Source organism: Ostrea edulis, chromosome 5 (genome assembly GCF_947568905.1).
Source record: "Ostrea edulis chromosome 5, xbOstEdul1.1, whole genome shotgun sequence".
Taxonomy (NCBI): domain Eukaryota; kingdom Metazoa; phylum Mollusca; class Bivalvia; order Ostreida; family Ostreidae; genus Ostrea; species Ostrea edulis.
Genome location: NC_079168.1, coordinates 23,867,746 through 23,885,258, shown reverse-complemented (window position 1 = coordinate 23,885,258; position 17,513 = coordinate 23,867,746). Strand labels below are relative to the sequence as shown.

General features: G+C 34.9%; 1 protein-coding gene across 3 annotated transcripts; it reads left to right on the top strand.

The window, feature by feature from the left end:
* The first annotated feature begins 1,303 nt into the window (after positions 1-1,303).
* LOC125652172 (uncharacterized) lies at positions 1,304-7,075 on the top strand. 3 transcript variants are annotated; one of them, XM_048881172.2, is made up of 3 exons: positions 1,304-1,419; positions 5,490-5,706; positions 6,543-7,075. In XM_048881172.2, exons 2-3 carry the CDS (start codon positions 5,500-5,502, stop codon positions 6,846-6,848), a joined length of 513 nt encoding a protein of 170 aa, XP_048737129.1. In that variant the 5' UTR covers positions 1,304-1,419; positions 5,490-5,499; the 3' UTR covers positions 6,849-7,075. The 3 variants fall into 3 exon arrangements, with proteins under 3 accessions (XP_048737129.1, XP_048737128.1, XP_056021508.1); XM_048881171.2 differs by lacking the exon at positions 1,304-1,419 and adding an exon at positions 2,267-2,446; XM_056165533.1 differs by lacking the exon at positions 1,304-1,419 and adding an exon at positions 2,285-2,446 and having other exon boundaries at positions 5,469-5,706.
* Positions 7,076-17,513: the final 10,438 nt, after the last annotated feature.

Here is a 17,513-nt window from a genome sequence, read left to right as displayed (position 1 = left end):
TATTAAGGTTATAAATAATCAAGGAACTCTTAGTTTTCTTTTGGAGGGATCTTTCAAATTATGCACACTTTAGTATTCAAAACTGGGCCTGCAGTGACCAAAAAAAAAATCATTGAAATTACCAAATATTAAAAGTATCTCGTTTACTAAATCAGAAGAGGAGTAATTTTCAGGCAATCTGTGCAGTGAAGCACATAGTGAAATTGTGACACACCAAGTGCACACTATTCTATAACTCATGATTTCATTAGAAATATATGTATAAAGCACAGAAAAATTTACTGTATTTTGGATACTCACTTCCGCCCCTACCCGGAGTTGTACTAAATGAATTGTGTCCACTTACTAACCTGCATTGTATTCACTTAATGTATAACTTTTGTTTATATTTATGTTTATTTATTCTATATGAAAATTGTTAAACCTGTAAACTGCATGGTTCTTGGTAATAAACAATACAATACTCGAGACCTGCGGAGCCGAATCTAGCAGCGCGCTAGACCACTCGACCATCTAGTAAGTCATAAAACTTCGATGAGGATAGAATTTTCGCCACGCTGTCGCCCACTACTCAATCATTGAGAATGGAATACATTTACTTGAATCTAAGAGGATCATTTATCAGAGTTTTGTTAAGAGTTTATTGCAATGCAATCTTTATGCTTTATTTAAAATATTTCAGATGCAGTGTGTGTCTTGTATGATCCTCTTGAGATTTTTTTCTAATTAAAAAGAAAACCTGAACGGGAGATTTTTATCTTGTACATAACCATTATGTACAACGTATTCCCATATCCAGGTAGATGTACATGTATAATCGGCCTTAATTAGATGCACTCAATCATGAAAAAAAAAAAATGCCTTTATCAGGTACATATATTCCAGCAATATTTAGACATAGAAAAATATATATGTTAACGTGCTATTTTTATTGTAATTGCCTCTCAAAAGTAGCACCCCCTCCCTTTCCAATTTGTCTCCCCAGTGTGAAATGTATACTTTGCGACGTCCCCATAAATCCATATATTGGAGAGCATGTGCATTAACTCAATCATTGAAAAAAAAAATGTATTCATGAACTGATGAATAGTTAATCATTTCGTTTATATGTAATCTTTGTTATCTCACCGACTTTTTCATTCTTCTCAAGCATGAATTATTTTTAATTTTCCCCTGTTACAAAACTTACTTAACTTCGGTCTCAGCAGCTAGCTGATAAGAGCGCCCAGGAAGGATATTTTAAATATCGCCATGTAAATCGTTAAAATTTCAGAAAACGGAAGCGTGGTTCCGCCTAAAATACGTTTGTTAATCGACTTTTTTGTTAAAAACATATATTTTTTTGAAGATGAAATGGACAACTGCATATATTTCAATTTAATGCTGTTATATCAAACGATGTAAATAAGGACGATATTAGTAAGTTTGATTAATCTTTTTTATTATTATTTGAAGGGGGGTGCTAAAGGGACACTCTCTTACACTCACCACAATTCGTTGAACATGATGTACTATTTAAAAAATACACAAAAGTAAGTTTGGACGATAGACATAATTTACTATAGACATACACAAAAGTATGTTTGGAAGTTCTACTTATGCATCACTCTAATCTGAAAATGTTCCATGCAGTAAGAGTATAGTAAATTCATAACAATTTAATTAGTCTTCAGAGTAGGTTAATTATAATGTTCCTTTATTCTTTTCATGGCTTAGTAGGTCACTGTCACCAGGTACTTGTACATGAAGTATGGATCTACTACACCACCCTATGACCACCCTTTCTGATTTTTACTTTTACGATAGTTTCTCCGAAATGTCTATCTCATCCTAATTTCGATTTATGTAATCGTTTTACGCTTTTTGTAAGCTCTGGAGGTTGGCCTTATATCAATTAGGCTATATTTTATCTACCCAGTAGAAGGCCAATCTCTAAAGTTAATAAAAAGCGTGAAACGATTACATAAAAAAAATCAAAATTAGGATGAAACAGACAGGGAATCCACATATTTCAGAAGACATTATCCCTTTAAAAAATCATAAAGGGAGGTAATATGGATCCATATTCACATTGACTGAAAGCTTTCATCTCCACTATCAAAAGGGGAGGGGATCAGCTATGTAACTATATCGCTGGGATTTTAATATTTTTAAATAATAATAATATTTAAAAGTAAATTCGAGCCCAGGACTGTGGTTTGTTTCAATGAAAATAATGTTTACGGAGTAGGGGGTTCGTGATTACCGGATAACGACCAGATTTGGTTTTGTATTATATGTTCTACTTTCAATTTTGAAGTAGTCGTCAGAGGGGAACAAATGTTGCAATATTTTTAACCCGTATCGTCATTTTCTGGAAAAATATTGTGTTGTAATGAAATCATAGTAGTGTATTCTCTTCATTCTGATTCATAGATGAAATCGATTTCAAGATTCTGTATTCAAAGTAAGTATGGTGAAGTGAATTTCTTTATAGTATAAATTATACATCATCTGTTTAGGCCTATCAGCTGATCAGTATCAGTGTTTATCATGATTATCAACAAATAATTCGTATTGAATAATTCAGATTGTCAATATGCCCGTGCGTGGCCTTTCACTTAGAATTTAAACAACGTAACACATGTTTTGATAATGTGTGATGTATATCTACAAACTGCAACAGGTTTACATAAAATACGACCTTCATCACATATAATGGTAATATATATGGTAAATCAATATATTTATCAGTGCGAGACTGACAATACTAATGTGAGACAGCCGTGTGCGGTTATAAGGTATCTCCCATTATTACCAATGGGCCATTTCACCTCGATCAAATCATCTTTATTCAGAGTTGTCCTTCCTTTGCTTTTACATTTAGCCTGACAACGTCTCATTATACAGTGTTCAAAATTGGTTTAAAACTTGGTATAGACCACAGGTCTGTGCCAAAACAAGATGACATAGACCTCATCAAATTGGCATATAGACTGCAACATTGAAAAAAATAACACAAAATTAAAACATTGTTATTTACTTCTAATGTACTTAAAAAGCATATTTGCTTTCCATTTCCATAACAATGTCCTCCTTTCCTTGTAACGTTTATCAGATGTTGACTTTAGGGATAACTCAATTGATTTAAACTTAGAAAATTGGCATAGTCAATTTGGTCTATCTCAATTACAATTGGCATAGACCAGTGTCATTTGACATAGACTCGGTCTATCGGTCGATGGTTAATTTCGAACACTGATTACAAAGTTCTTTTTGAATCCACTTTTACACTTGTTGCATGCTGGTGTATCCAATGGTCATCCGTTATGAAATATGCTTAGTTGTGAGCAAAATGTGTTATTCTGAATCTTGACTTCAACATTATTTTTTTCAACAGCTACACACATGTACATATGTATATAAACATGTAAAAACACGTAAAAACCTTTATTTGGAATGAGTGTTTAAGAAATGTAAACACTAAAATATTATTTAAAACATAGCAGTGATCCAAAAATAATTGTCATTACATTTGCATTCATTTTACTACTGGTAAATCTACCTATCTCCTTTTGACAAAGTTAATGAATATTTTCCCTTTTACAGGTAAACAATTTCCCTTCAATTTTACATTTGTAGAAAACTCCTAAATTGGAGAATTTTCTTACAAAAGATTTTGTAGAACTTATGACAAAGGTATCTGTTTACAGATTCTACTATAATTTTCTCTTATTATCAAAATCCAATAAAATAGATATCAATGAGCTGTCATGTATACATTTTAATGTGAGAAAGATTGCTCTGGTGTATCCAGGGGTCCTTGTTTGTTCAACTCTCTATTTTATATTCCTTAGTTATAGGAGTTATGAGATTGATCACTTTGCTATCTTCACCTTTTTCTTAGCATCCCCCTGGAAGGGCTTGAAGCTAACTTTTTATGTCACCAGTCTAGCCGGACTGATGGGGTATAATTTCAACCAGTCCGCTGAAAAATTTACCAATCCAACAGAGTTTAATCGGGAAAGTTGGCATGTATGAGTTTTCCAGAAATAATTAAACACATTTCATTGATGTTATTAAAATGAAATTTAGCTCAATGTGTCTTAAACAATATTGTAACACTTAAATGTGGGATTTATATTTACAAATCAGATTTGTCTGATAGGTCTACAGATCGAAGCATGCCAAATGTGTAAATTTCATAAGTATATTTTCCAAGAAGATGCTTTAGAAAATTAAGTTGTCAGTCTCATCGGACTGACTAAAACAAATGTCAGTCAGTCAGCCAGACTTTTAACCAGTCACGGACTCACGGGCATATGTTAATTTTGAGCCCTGCCTGGGAGCTAATGCCTACATCCTCAAAATTCTCCTTGGATATGAAATTGGTAGTGATTTTTAAAGCTGGATCATCATAAAACCCTGGAATGTCATATTCATTTTTCAGATCCCTGTGGGATAAGGGAAATACCCTCTGAGTTGAATATTTTGGTGGGGGGGGGGGGGGCAAACCTAATCCCTAAACTAGATATATACAACCCTGAGGGGCAAATTTTCCTACCCCACTGCATGGATACTCTTCTATGATATCATTGATTATAACATCATAATCTTATATACTTTACATTATCAAACAGTAAAGTAAACTATTTTAGATATTATTTTTCTCAATTTTTTTTAATATATTTTTTTTTTAAACATACATACAGTATATATACATACATTCTGCAAAGAAACTTCTACAAAATGTTTATAAGAAGCTACCAAAGGTATATGTATATATTCTTTTCTGAGAGAGAGAGAGAGAGAGAGAGAGAGAGAGAGAGAGAGAGAGATGCATAGTCATTATCTAATATATTAAAGGTACATATATATTGAAATTTATTTTATTTTTTAAATTTTTCTCAAATTTTGATTTGATGTAGCTTTTCAAGGTACATTCCTTGTATTTTCATTTACACATTAGTTCAACCATTTTCATGTATGCTCTCTCTGGCTATAAAATAAGTTCCACATTTTGAGTTGAAATAATTATTTCAATAATTTTAAATTAATAATATTATGCCAGAGTTCCTGAGAAAAACCACTAAACCATGGAAACAATATGAGAAAATTTATCCTTCATTATTCACTAGAATGAGATAGGGAAATTGCACTTGTTCTCCCAGACTTAATCTTGTTTTCTGTTTAAAGTGTTGACATATACAGTGTATCTGTAACAGTATGAAGTTAGTTACATTCTTTTGAAACATGTATAGTTTGTGATGAATTTGGTGTTTCATTTTATACATGTAACAGATTACAATAAAATTGGGGAGTTGGATTTTTTTTTTTTTTTTTTTTTTTTTTGAAAATTAAAACTTAGACATGCTTTTATGATGAAAGTGGCATTGAATATATTAAATGCATGAGAATTATGGTATGAGGTAGTGTTTCACAGAAGTTACTATATTTAGAATCAAATGATTAATCAATTTACGCTTCAGTTGAAATTCCGCTTGTTATAGGGACTGAAGCATGAACATTGCCTCTGATGTCTACCACGCTGTCATTCGACCTTTCCAGAGTCAGCAGTCTCGATCAGGAGTAACCAATCAGCAGTCTGGCGAGTTAGAGAGGGAGGAGGACGGCTTTCTGCTTGTAGCGGAAACAGAGAGCGAGAAAACAACATTGTATGCCAGCAACTTTACTGGGGATTCCCCACCTGATTATAACCAGGCACAGGTATACCATACAGATCAAAGAGATGGAAACGAGACATTTTCTGTTCAAGTTATTTTTATATGTCCATCAAATGACAGGACTATTATGTTGCAATATTGTCTATCTGTAATGCTTTGTCTGGTCCATAGCTTTAATATACCTAAGAGGAAAGTCATACTTTGTAGAAATGTTCTTTGTGGTATGCCAGTGTCTTGACCTTATTCCAAGGTCATATTGTCAAGGTCACTGTGAGCTTGATGAATTTCTTTTGACATTACACAATCAAGATGGATTCTGAAACATGCGGGCCTTGTGAGTAATGATAAGAAATTTCAGACGATACATTTATTGCGCCTTTAAGATTATTGTACTGTTTTCGCTTTATGTCACCATATCTCATGGGGATCCGCGTTAGAACAGGTCCTCAGTACCCCTTGCTTGTCGTAAGAGGCGACTAAATGGGGTCGTCCTTTGGATGAGACCGCAGAAATCGAGGCCCCGTATCACAGCAGGTGTAGCACGATAAAGATCCCTCTCTGCTCAAAGGCCGTATGCGCCGAGCATGGGCCTAAATTTTGCAGCCCTTCACGGGCAATGGCTTTGTCTCCATATGAGCGAAACATTCTTGAGTGGGACGTTAAACAATATGAAATCCAATCAAATCATGTCACCCACAGGCTTTTATATCGCTTGGGTTCAAATTTACTACTTTATTAATAGTAAATTTGAACTCAAGCGATTTAATTGCTTGTGATGTCACCATACTGTTAGATACATCATACATATTGACAGGCGTCTCACATGCCTTTCACAGTACTCTTGTTAATTTCTTTCTTTACCTTCATGTACATTTTCAGATGCAGCAAACACAGTCTCAGCCCCTTAGCTATATGGAATATAACATGCAGTGGAATGGAAACCAAACTCCTCAGAATGAGTCGCCCATGGATTACAATACTATACCATTGACGAGTCACAGTGATATCAGCGGGGTCACCTTTAAGATTGCCCCTCAGCTGCAGGTCATGTTTGATTTGCACGAATCTGCCTCCTCTCGAGGACACTCCCTCCAACGCCAGGAACGGGATGGCTCAAGGTTTTGTTATGACTTCTCACTGGAGGATAAAGTCCTACGCGATGCTCAGTTTATTGCATCGATGTAAAAATCTGTGATATAAATTAACCGTGCTGCTAATTTTTAAAATTTTTATTTGGAGTAGGACAATATGGTTTCAAATGTGAGCGTTATTTACATATCTGTACATGTATAACCTAAATTGTACATTACATTTATAAAAAGTTTCAAGAAGATTTGCGACTGCCTTGTCAAAGTCTTGACCTGACCTCATGTTTTGACTGAATTGTGAAGTAAATTTGATTCAGCATCACAGTTCATGTATTTCAATTACATACAATGTATATCAGGTGAGTTGGGCTTCAGGAGATTTAGCAGATTTTTTTTTAAGCAGTTGAAAAATCTTGGGTTTTATTTTTTGTGTGCAATTTCCTTTATCGATAACAAGTGTATGAAATAGATGAATAGAAATTTTAGCGATTCTAATGTTGGCAAATTTTCCTCATCCACCAGATAAGCCAACACTCCCGAGTGCACAAAGGTTACCCGATATACAGTACTAGGAATAAGTGTGAAAAATAAATGACACTAAAAATTTTGCCCTTAAAGCACACAATCTAAAACAAAAATAAGCAACTTCACCCCCGAATAAAGCTTCCTTTTAATAGAGTATGTTCTTTGCCAATCTTTATCACACTGTACATCTATAACATGTTTGAGGTATGTGGATAAATTTAGCTCATCATCGTGTATTCAATAACTCCCCTTTTTGCGATATTTAAAGTATGTTGGGATACGAGTATGGTCAAATGAGTACTGGTTAAAGAACAGTTTGGGATTTGTGGATATATTTTTTTTTACCAGAAATTGAGAATTAAAGTTGATTGACTTTAATCAAGTGGAACATTTCGATAAAATCTCTAAAAAGTTGGGAAATATGCACTGAATGTGTACAGATGTTTTAATATTATTTTATCATTGCTTTTTTAAATAGCGCTTTCATGTTTTTCTTCGTTCATTAAACAGACGACCTTGTATTTCAACAACAACAAAATATTTCAATATGACTGTAATTTCCGATATGGTTCAATCATTTTAAAGTGTTTGGTTTTCATTGACGGTTATTTTATGAGAAGAGATCATAAGGATTCATATCTAGTTTCATATATGCATGTAACACGAGATTTAAATCCACAGACGGAGTAGAGGGTATTGAACTTGTTGCTCAGAAATTCTTCGTTACTTGACAATAATAAGCGCGCACGGTGAATTTGTCTTTAGTCTGATCTCTGTCATACAACACCATGGCTTTGAACTCTATTGCATTATTCATGGAATGTGCAAAGTCAATGCAAAATATGGGTTACTCTAAATGAAAAGTATTTCACTGCGTTTTGACCGAATAACAGTACTAAATATATATATATATATATATATATATATATATATATATATATATATATATATGTATGTATGTATATATATATTGTTTTTATTGTTTAACTGTTTGAAAGTGAATGAATGTAGGTAATTGACAAAAACAGTTTGGCTGTTTGAAAGTGAATGGGTGTACTAAATAATTGACAAAAACAGTTCTTTTACATACGTACATGTACGTTTCTTACTGGCTTGAGGGCTTTGAGTATCCGCATGTAAGATGACGATGTGGAATAATGAATGTGTTTATATATTTTCCCAAACATAATTAAATGCTAATGAAATTTTTTCGTCCATATCTGTGATATTTGTGTAATAAATATTAAATGTCTATATAAAACTTTATGTATTTTTGCATCTCTTAACAAACATGTTATACAGCTTTTAATGACGTCTCTGGTCTGCTGGATGTTATAGCTGCAATAATGTAGCACTCTCCGATTTTATTTTTATTCTGACGTTTTCGGGATAATTGCAGCTAGTGGAAATATTTTTATATGGGATCGCTTTAGGGTGCTTACGAGTGACCACCATGTTCAACCTCTCCCAGTAAGGACCAAACCGTGTCCACGTTAAAGCGAACGGATCGTTTTCAAACCAGACACAGGTCGAGAAAGACTCGCCGAATCAACTCGATCAAGGTCTCTGTTGTTTTTCTGTACAAGGATGATTATAAGATTTTATATACTGACCAAGGACAGAGTCCTCGAGACGTCAAATTAATAAGCAAGAGTGACGCTCGTAATTGATGTAAAAAAAAATAATGAAATGTGTAAACAAACTGTTTTTGCACAGGGGTGAGAACTGATTAGAAACGTTTTATAACCTCCTTTCTCACTGGACGAAGACCCCATTCTGACCTAATTACCTAGATCGTGGAAAGTCTTCTAGGGTCTCGGCAAGGTCTTTAGGAGTGTAGTGGGATGGACCGCGGAAAATAACGGCGTAAGCAGATGGCGAATTTGGTCATATAACAAAAATCTTACATGATTCAAACTTTATGTAAACGATTTGTCAATAGATTATGTATACACAACTAGGAATGGTTCTGCTGCTATGTCTTATCTTGTTAAAATGTTTCAGACGAGCTATTTGACAGGTTAAGAGTTTACAGGACTCAAACTTGCACGAATGATACATAGATCTATGGATGTACACAACCTCTAATGATTCAAATGATACAGTTTCTGGATCAGCTAGATTTCTTATACAGGAAAGCCATTACTTAGCAACTGTATTTTATACATGTATTTGGTTTAAGCATACACAAGCGAATCTGCATCTTAATTCGGATAGCGGTCAGTGGTGGATGTAATGGGGGTTACTCGGGAGGTCAGTGGTGGATGTAATGGGGGTTACTACGGGAGTGACACTTCCCTTTTTTGGTTGAATATTTACCCCCTCCTCCCCGTCATTTTTGGGCCTTTAACACTTAATTCTTCCTATAAAATATTTGGTCTGTCATGATTGACTCCTATATAGTAACTCTTTCATGGTGCTGCGGCACCTTGCAGAACTTGTTGATGGAAAAAATCCGTACCAGCTGCAGTATGTGTTGGTGGGCGGTTTTTTTTTTTTTTTTGTTGGTTTTTTTTTTGGGGGGGGGGGATATACTTGTAAGCTCTTTTAGACATTCTGGGTCACGGTCTATATTTCTATGAGTCTTTTGTGAATCACGGTTTAAAAATATATAACTTAAATAAATATTGCTAAGTATATTTGCCTATGATTCAATGCAAGAACGTCTTTAAAAAGCCATCTGACAGGAGATCCCAGTTCTTGAAGACGGTTCCCAACTTGTCACATCAAAAGACCCGGTAATGTAATAGGTCCCAAGCAGCACTAATTGTTAGGGGACTAAAATTTGCATCGTGTTAATTCCGTGATGTAAATGGACGTTCGCAAGAAGGACTGATTTTTAGAGTTAACGACTGACTTGGACACGAGCATAATATATCAATTTAGTAATTAACCGATGCAATCAAGTTACCACGGTTATTGCAAAGATCAAAGAAATACCGCAGTCATTATTCTACGATATACCCTCATACGTAAGATCTAATTATGAGAAAAGTGATACACATCTCTCTTGTACTTCGTGTTTTGCTAATATAACAATAAAGTTTAAAATTGATAATTATGTCCCCAGCTTCCCAGAAGGGGGGGGGGGGCAGATTGTTTTAGTGTGAATTCTTCTTCTTCTTCCGCTTCTCATACATGTACAAAGTTTGTCTGGGCCATTACTTTATTTTTTGTCTTTTGATATTTGTGGTACGTGTGTATTCCATGATAAGACAGTGTGTCGCGTACCATGTTTGATGAACTTTGACCTTGACCTTTTATGTAAAGGTCAAATTATAGAATTTATGGGGCCTTCTTTTGTCCGGACCATAACTTTTTTCTCTTTTGACATATGCCTTTGATTTTCGGTATGTTGGTATTCCGTAATAAGACTTTAAAAGATGATCCCTAAAAATGGTTTTTAAAAAATAAAAAAAATATATATATATGAAACTATGGAAAATGGAAGGGAAGAAATCAGTTTTAGTATGCTGAAACAATTCTTCCTAGTTAAATTTTATAATCATAATAATTAATCAATATATGTTGCAAAACTAGTTTATAGATGGCCGAAGAACATTTGTCATTCAATTATCTGCATTCCGAGATCGTATACACACAAATATGTCAATGCACAGACAAGTTAACTGTCTTCCACATATATGTGTAGCTTTTGTGTTTCATTTTATGAGACTTCATGATTTTGTTGAATTTGTTGTGATTTTTCGAAATTAATTGAAGAGGAGAAAATGATCCACTTTATCACAATACACAGATGTAGCTGCATGCATCTGTAAGAGCATTATTTCACGGAGGTCCCTGGGGAGATAAATAGATGCACACACACAAATCACTCACATGCACACACAAATCATGCACACAAATCACGCACAGACACACACACAAATCACGCATTCATCACGCACGCACATACGCACGCAAATCACACATACAAAAATCACTCGCACAAATCACGCACGCACACACAAAAATCACACACACTCAAAACACACACAAATCATACACGCACGCACACATAAACACACAAATCATATACACACGTACACAAACCACGCACACACACACAACACGTGTGAACATACATAAATATCACACATACCGGATACACAAACAGCACACACATATCGCACAAAAACGCGCGCGCACAAACATGCACGCACATAAATCACGCAGGCACGCACAAATCACGCACACACACTCACAAATCATTGAAACCTCTGATTGAAATTTTTAAAAGTTAATGTATTCTGACATTTAAGCAATAGCCAGTACGCACCTACTCTCATCTGAAGTCTATTTGCTGGAGAGAGAATCCGCGTAACGCTTGAATTCAAATTGAATTGAAAATGTCTGGTTTGATTTTTAAGATTAATATTCTTTTAATGCATTCCCCATTTATATACACATTGATGATGATATAATATGCAGTAAACTTCATCAACAATGAAATATACTTGGCACACGTCCAACACCCACTCGCGAGCACGCCCACTCACATTTTTGCAGAAAATAATTCATATACAATGTACATTCATATGCATCAAATACACGTGCTGATAATTCTATAGATTGTTGAATAGCTGCCCATGAATCTATACAAATGGAAAAAGTATTACAATCAGGGCCGTAAATTAACCTTCAATTTGGAGGAGGCAGGAAATTAGGCGGGGGTCTGGGGGCCGCCCAGGCCCCCAGACGCTGAGCACATTTTGTGCACACTGAACACGTTTTGTGCAAAATCCTTGATTCTAGGGCCTTCTAAGATGTTACTTGACTAACTCATTCTAAAAGAAAGATTTGGAATGCTTTTTAAGGGAGGTATCATGTTCTTAGTTATTGGAAACAACATAAATTCTAATGAACTTTAAATTTTTATTTTTTTTGGCTCAAAAGTTGGAGGAGGCAGCTGCCTCCTCCGCCTCCATGTAATTTACGGCCCTGATTACAATACCATGATTACTCCTTTATAAAAAAAAAATTAATACAGAGCAATGAGTTTAATTTGAATTTAGTAACGCTATTCAGACTAGCTTTGTAAATAATATATCTGTATTCAGTCGTCTATTGTCCACTGTGTTTGCCGAAAATCGTCCATACGACTATTTTACTTACTTCCAACAAAAGTGCGAGTTTTGTACACAGTGCTTTAGCTCTTTAATTAACCTCAGTCTGTAGTTTAACAAATTAGGTTTACTTTTTCTTACGAAATTACGGGTCCTTCGCAAGTTGCAAACACAACCCGAGGGCAGATCATTGGAACGAGGAAAATAGGTATACCATGTAGACAAATTCGTCATCAAGTGGATCATCACCATTCAACCATCTGAAGAATTGTCAGAAAATACCAGTTTAAAAATTACGTCAAAGATTGTGCAAGATTTGGAAAACCTTGTAGAACATCTACTTGGCAGGACAGTGCACTCAGAAAATGGTGAGACATTTTTATTAGAGAATGGTTGTCACATCGTTTGCTTTCAACGATAACAGCACGAAATTTGGCAAAACAAAAAAAAATCCAGAAAGAGACCTTTCCTTGCACCTAACCACAAAGCAACAGGCGGGCCAAGCTTCCAACATTAGAACCTATAGCCTCTGGGAGGAAAATCATTGGTCGGAAGAGAGTCGCATTTTTTGCGTAGAGATTCAATTTGTGCAATGCAGAAATTTTTGCATAGAGAGTCATTTGCGACACTACCATGACCTGCTCAAAGTCCAGATTTGAACACAATTGGGCACATTTGGGACATCATTGGTCGACGCTTTCGTCAAAGAACGCCACCAATATCGACACTAGGGACTGAATTCATCGTTTGATTAGAGGCTTAAGAAGACGCCCAGAGTCCGTCATTCGTGTAAACAGAAGTTACACTAGATACTGAAAAACCCTGTTTAGTTTGAAGTTTACAACGTGTGAATCACATTTAACTCTTTTCACCTCTATTGGACACTTGAATCAGTAGATAGGGAGGTATACTTATTTATTTATTACGTTATAGAGATCATGTGAAACCTGAAAACTGTTATCTATATTATAGTGGGAAATAAAGCACCATACTTAAGGGGGGGGACCACGCTGGTGTTGCGATAATTTTTCCTTTTGTATATAAAGAAAATCAAAATACAAAATAACGTGTTAACTAGATTGGTTTAGAATTGTTTATTCATAGACACCACGGTTTTTCAAAATCAAACAGTTTAAAGTTTTAAAATCTAGATTTCACTTTGATTGTGCAGTTTAAAACCAACTATTGTGAAAGTGGTTTCGTATATATGTAAACTTTTGAAAGATTTTGGATTTTGATATTTCAGTCTAGATATATGAATTTCCCCCAAAAAATGCGAAGTCGTTTCAAATTTCTTTATTCATTAATTCATTGATTTAAAATATAACAGTCCAACATAACATATCTAGAATATCATGTCTAGATATCTAGAATATTGAAATAGATTTGATTTTGTTTGTTTGACAATATCGCTAAACAATTTGATATTCCAAATACATTTTTCATTCATAATAGGATTTTACTTATAACTCCCGACCTTTGATTTTAAAAAATATTAAATCTAAAATGCTAAAGTTTTTGAACTTTTATTTAGATCATCCAGTATATCAAACATTTAAAACCGGTTTAAAATTTCCGCCATTTGTTTCGTTCAATGTTCTGAAACTTGCACTGTGGTGATCTTGTATGGCGCGCTGTGACAGTCACTTTATATAATGCCAGCGGAAAAGAGAGGGTGGACTGAATTATAAAACGTTTGATATACTCCGACTGAAAAATAAAAGAACTTTAGTACCTCTTTCAATTTGAATAGAAGCTTGTTTAATGCATACAATGGTAGGTAATAATGTAATAAAATACTGTTTCTTTCTGCCCACCCCCCTAAATCAACATGTCTTGAACCATTTTGATCAACTTTGACAATTATATACTTGTTAGATAGTAAATGTACTCTCTTGTCAAATATATCTATGCAAAAATACACTAGCGAATTGATTGGGGCACGTGCGACCCTCTCTGTCTTTCTCTCCCTTTCTTTCTCTCCCTCGTCTGCTTTTACGAATTGTCTGTGTTACTGCATGTAAAGAAGTAGCGGTAGCACTATGTACTTATACATCTAAATCCCATCTGAGCCCAATTACATCTGTATTGGTAAAAGAAACACCAAAAATTCGACTGCTCATTGTTGTAGTTTTCAGTTTATTGAGGAAAATTCAAATGAGAGAGAGAGAGAGAGGGGTCACTTTGCATATTTATGTACACTGTAAATGTGCACGTAAAGAAAACAACATAAAAGACTGTATTTCCTGACCACGATCGTAATGGATACCCCCCCCCCCCCCCCCCCCCCGAAATCCTAGAGCCGCCAATATGACAAAGATATCGTCAATTGATTACGGTCGTGATGGTTCAGTGGTTATAGAGTGTTTTATTACGGTCGTGATCGATGGTTCAGTGTTTAGATTAACTGATTACGGTCGTGATGGTTCAGTGGTTATAGAGTGTTTTATTACGGTCGTGATGGTTCAGTGTTTAGATTAACTGATTACGGTCGTGATGGTTCAGTGGTTATAGAGTGTTTTATTACGGTCGTGATGGTTCAGTGGTTATAGAGTGTTTTATTACGGTCGCGATGGTTCAGTGGTTATAGAGTGTTTTATTACGGTCGTGATGGTTCAGTGGTTATAGAGTGTTTTATTACGGTCGTGATGGTTCAGTGGTTATAGAGTGTTCAATCTAATTAAAATTAGATCTTCCATCCGCTCCCCAGTTTTCGATACGTCGCGTGGGAGCGGATGGAAGATCTAATTTTAATTAGATTGTAGAGTGTTTTATTACGGTCGTGATGGTTCGTTTGATTAGCGACCGGAAGTCCAGGGTTCAATGATCGATCCAGTCGTGCCATTACTGCGTGAAACCCAAGACTTAAAATGGTTTGTTATTGCACCTTCGCCAAACTCTCGGCATGAGAACTGAGCGTTGTGGGTTGTTGTTTTTTTGGTTGACACCTTAAAAATCGAGGTTGCGACAGGCTTTGAAACGCCCTGAGCGCCAGGCATTGGTTTAGATTTGTGGCACCTTACCTACAACTGGTGACGTATATATATCAAAGGGGCGTAAAACAAACGCATTAATCAAGGAAGTAAGTTCTATTTACACAGTAAAAAACAAAAATCAGTAGATGTAAAGTTGGTGAGTTCAAGTAGCGCTTGGTCGTTTATAAGATTAGAGGTCCTGACTTCCGGCAACTCTCGTGAGTAGTCTTCCGGTTGACTGAAAATGGACAAAGGAAAACAAACAGGAATCCGGGAGAAACTAAGTCGTTCAATGAAATTAAGTTACGCCAGCTTATTACTCCTGCAAAATAAAATATCGTACTAAACAGACTGTAACTGAGATACTAACTAATTAATTTATGTCAGAAACTAAACTCGTCGGTAGTTGCTGCGAGAGGTGACCCTGGCGGCTATCGGACGCTCGGATTTTCTCCGGGTACTCCGATTTCCTTCCAAGCCTTTAACCCCCTAACGTAGATACCTATATAAAACACAGACTAAAAACCTCCAAGGAATAAACCTTACAGCTATGGTGGATCATCCTGGTGGTGTTTTTTTTTTTTACATGCATATTAACACAGGCTGTAAGGTCGTGTGACCTTTAATGATTATAATTTAACTAACATATGTTACTTATTTCTATATTTTTTCATGTTAAAATTCAATATTAAAGTTGTATGAATAAGGAAATGCATGGTTATTTATGTAGAGCACGGATCGAAGTTCCAGCTGCCTTCACGCAACAGAGTTTAAGTCTTACTCTTATTATGCACCATACTTTCCGTGTCACCATAGTGCAAGTTTTAGGACATTGAAGATATAAAAAAGTGGAAATGCATTTTACAAATTTGATATCAAACTTTTAAACTAAAATTCTAAATTTCTAAAAAAAAATCGTAAACAACATGATATTCTAAATTTTAAAGTTTACATAAAAAATCCTACGGAAATATATCTAGAATTGTTATTTTGGTTTGTAATTTTTTCAAGGAGTCGGAATTTACAAATTTACTATTTCATATACTAGTATTTGATTTAAGAATCAAAGCACAAAAAGTGTTTGGAATTTTTTAATTTAAATATCAAATTTCTTCTTCAACTCGGAAAAATTCACTTTTAGGAAATTTAAATGTTCAAAGTAAAACATTGAAATTCAAGAAAAATCACACAATTTTAGAAATTTGAATTTAACTATTCGTGAGAAATCTTTCTAACTTACAAGTAATAGTCATACGAAGACAATGGTAGGTTTTAATACATTATTATAATTGCAATGTCAATTAAATGCACTGGGATTTCGATGCGTGTTTTAGAATTTAAAGTGATCGCCGAGGTATTTAAACACTTTCGTTCCCATTGAGTTGGTTACTGTTGAAAATCCAGACCACGACACACGACGTGCAAGGACGGCCCTCGTACATACAGACCCTGCTACTATATGCCTTCAATCGCCCCTAATGACCGAAAGTTATTGATATAGTAAATATACATGCATGAACAAGAGTTCTTGAAACTCACAATTTTAGAGAAATATTTCAATTTGATGTAAACTTTTAAAAAGTATATGGAGTTTCAAATTATTTTCTTTAATCACAGTTGTTTCTTGATTCAAGTACCAAAATACACTTTTGATAGATAGAAGGAATGGATTTAAATAACAGTGAAGACTATTGCGCTACGGATTTATACAGACATAGAGTTATAAGGTAAGTAGATTTGATTTTATACCTGGAGTATACATATAAAATGGCAATATGCATAAGATAAACAAAATTATTCATATTTGAATGCTAATTAAGAGCTAATCTGGACAAAATATGAGAGAAGCTAACTCTTCGTTATTGGAACTTTACTCAATTGTTTCCCATTTGATGGGATTCGAGGGGGGGGGGGGTGTTGTTGTTAATCTCGTTCGTGTAGGGTGTTTACTTTTTATGTCATCGCTCTCCTACAGTTTTTGATTGCATGAGTATAAGGAACTTCGGTTGATACATGTAGTATGGTGCCCCTACGGGAAATAAGTTAAAGCTTTGTGATACAGGTGTATACCAACGTCCAAAGATTGTGAATAATTAAAATCGTGTTCCAATTCTTCATTTTATTTCAATATTGAACTCTGAATACTGAAATGTTGATTTTGTCAATGGAGAAAGCAAACCAATGAACGTAACGTTA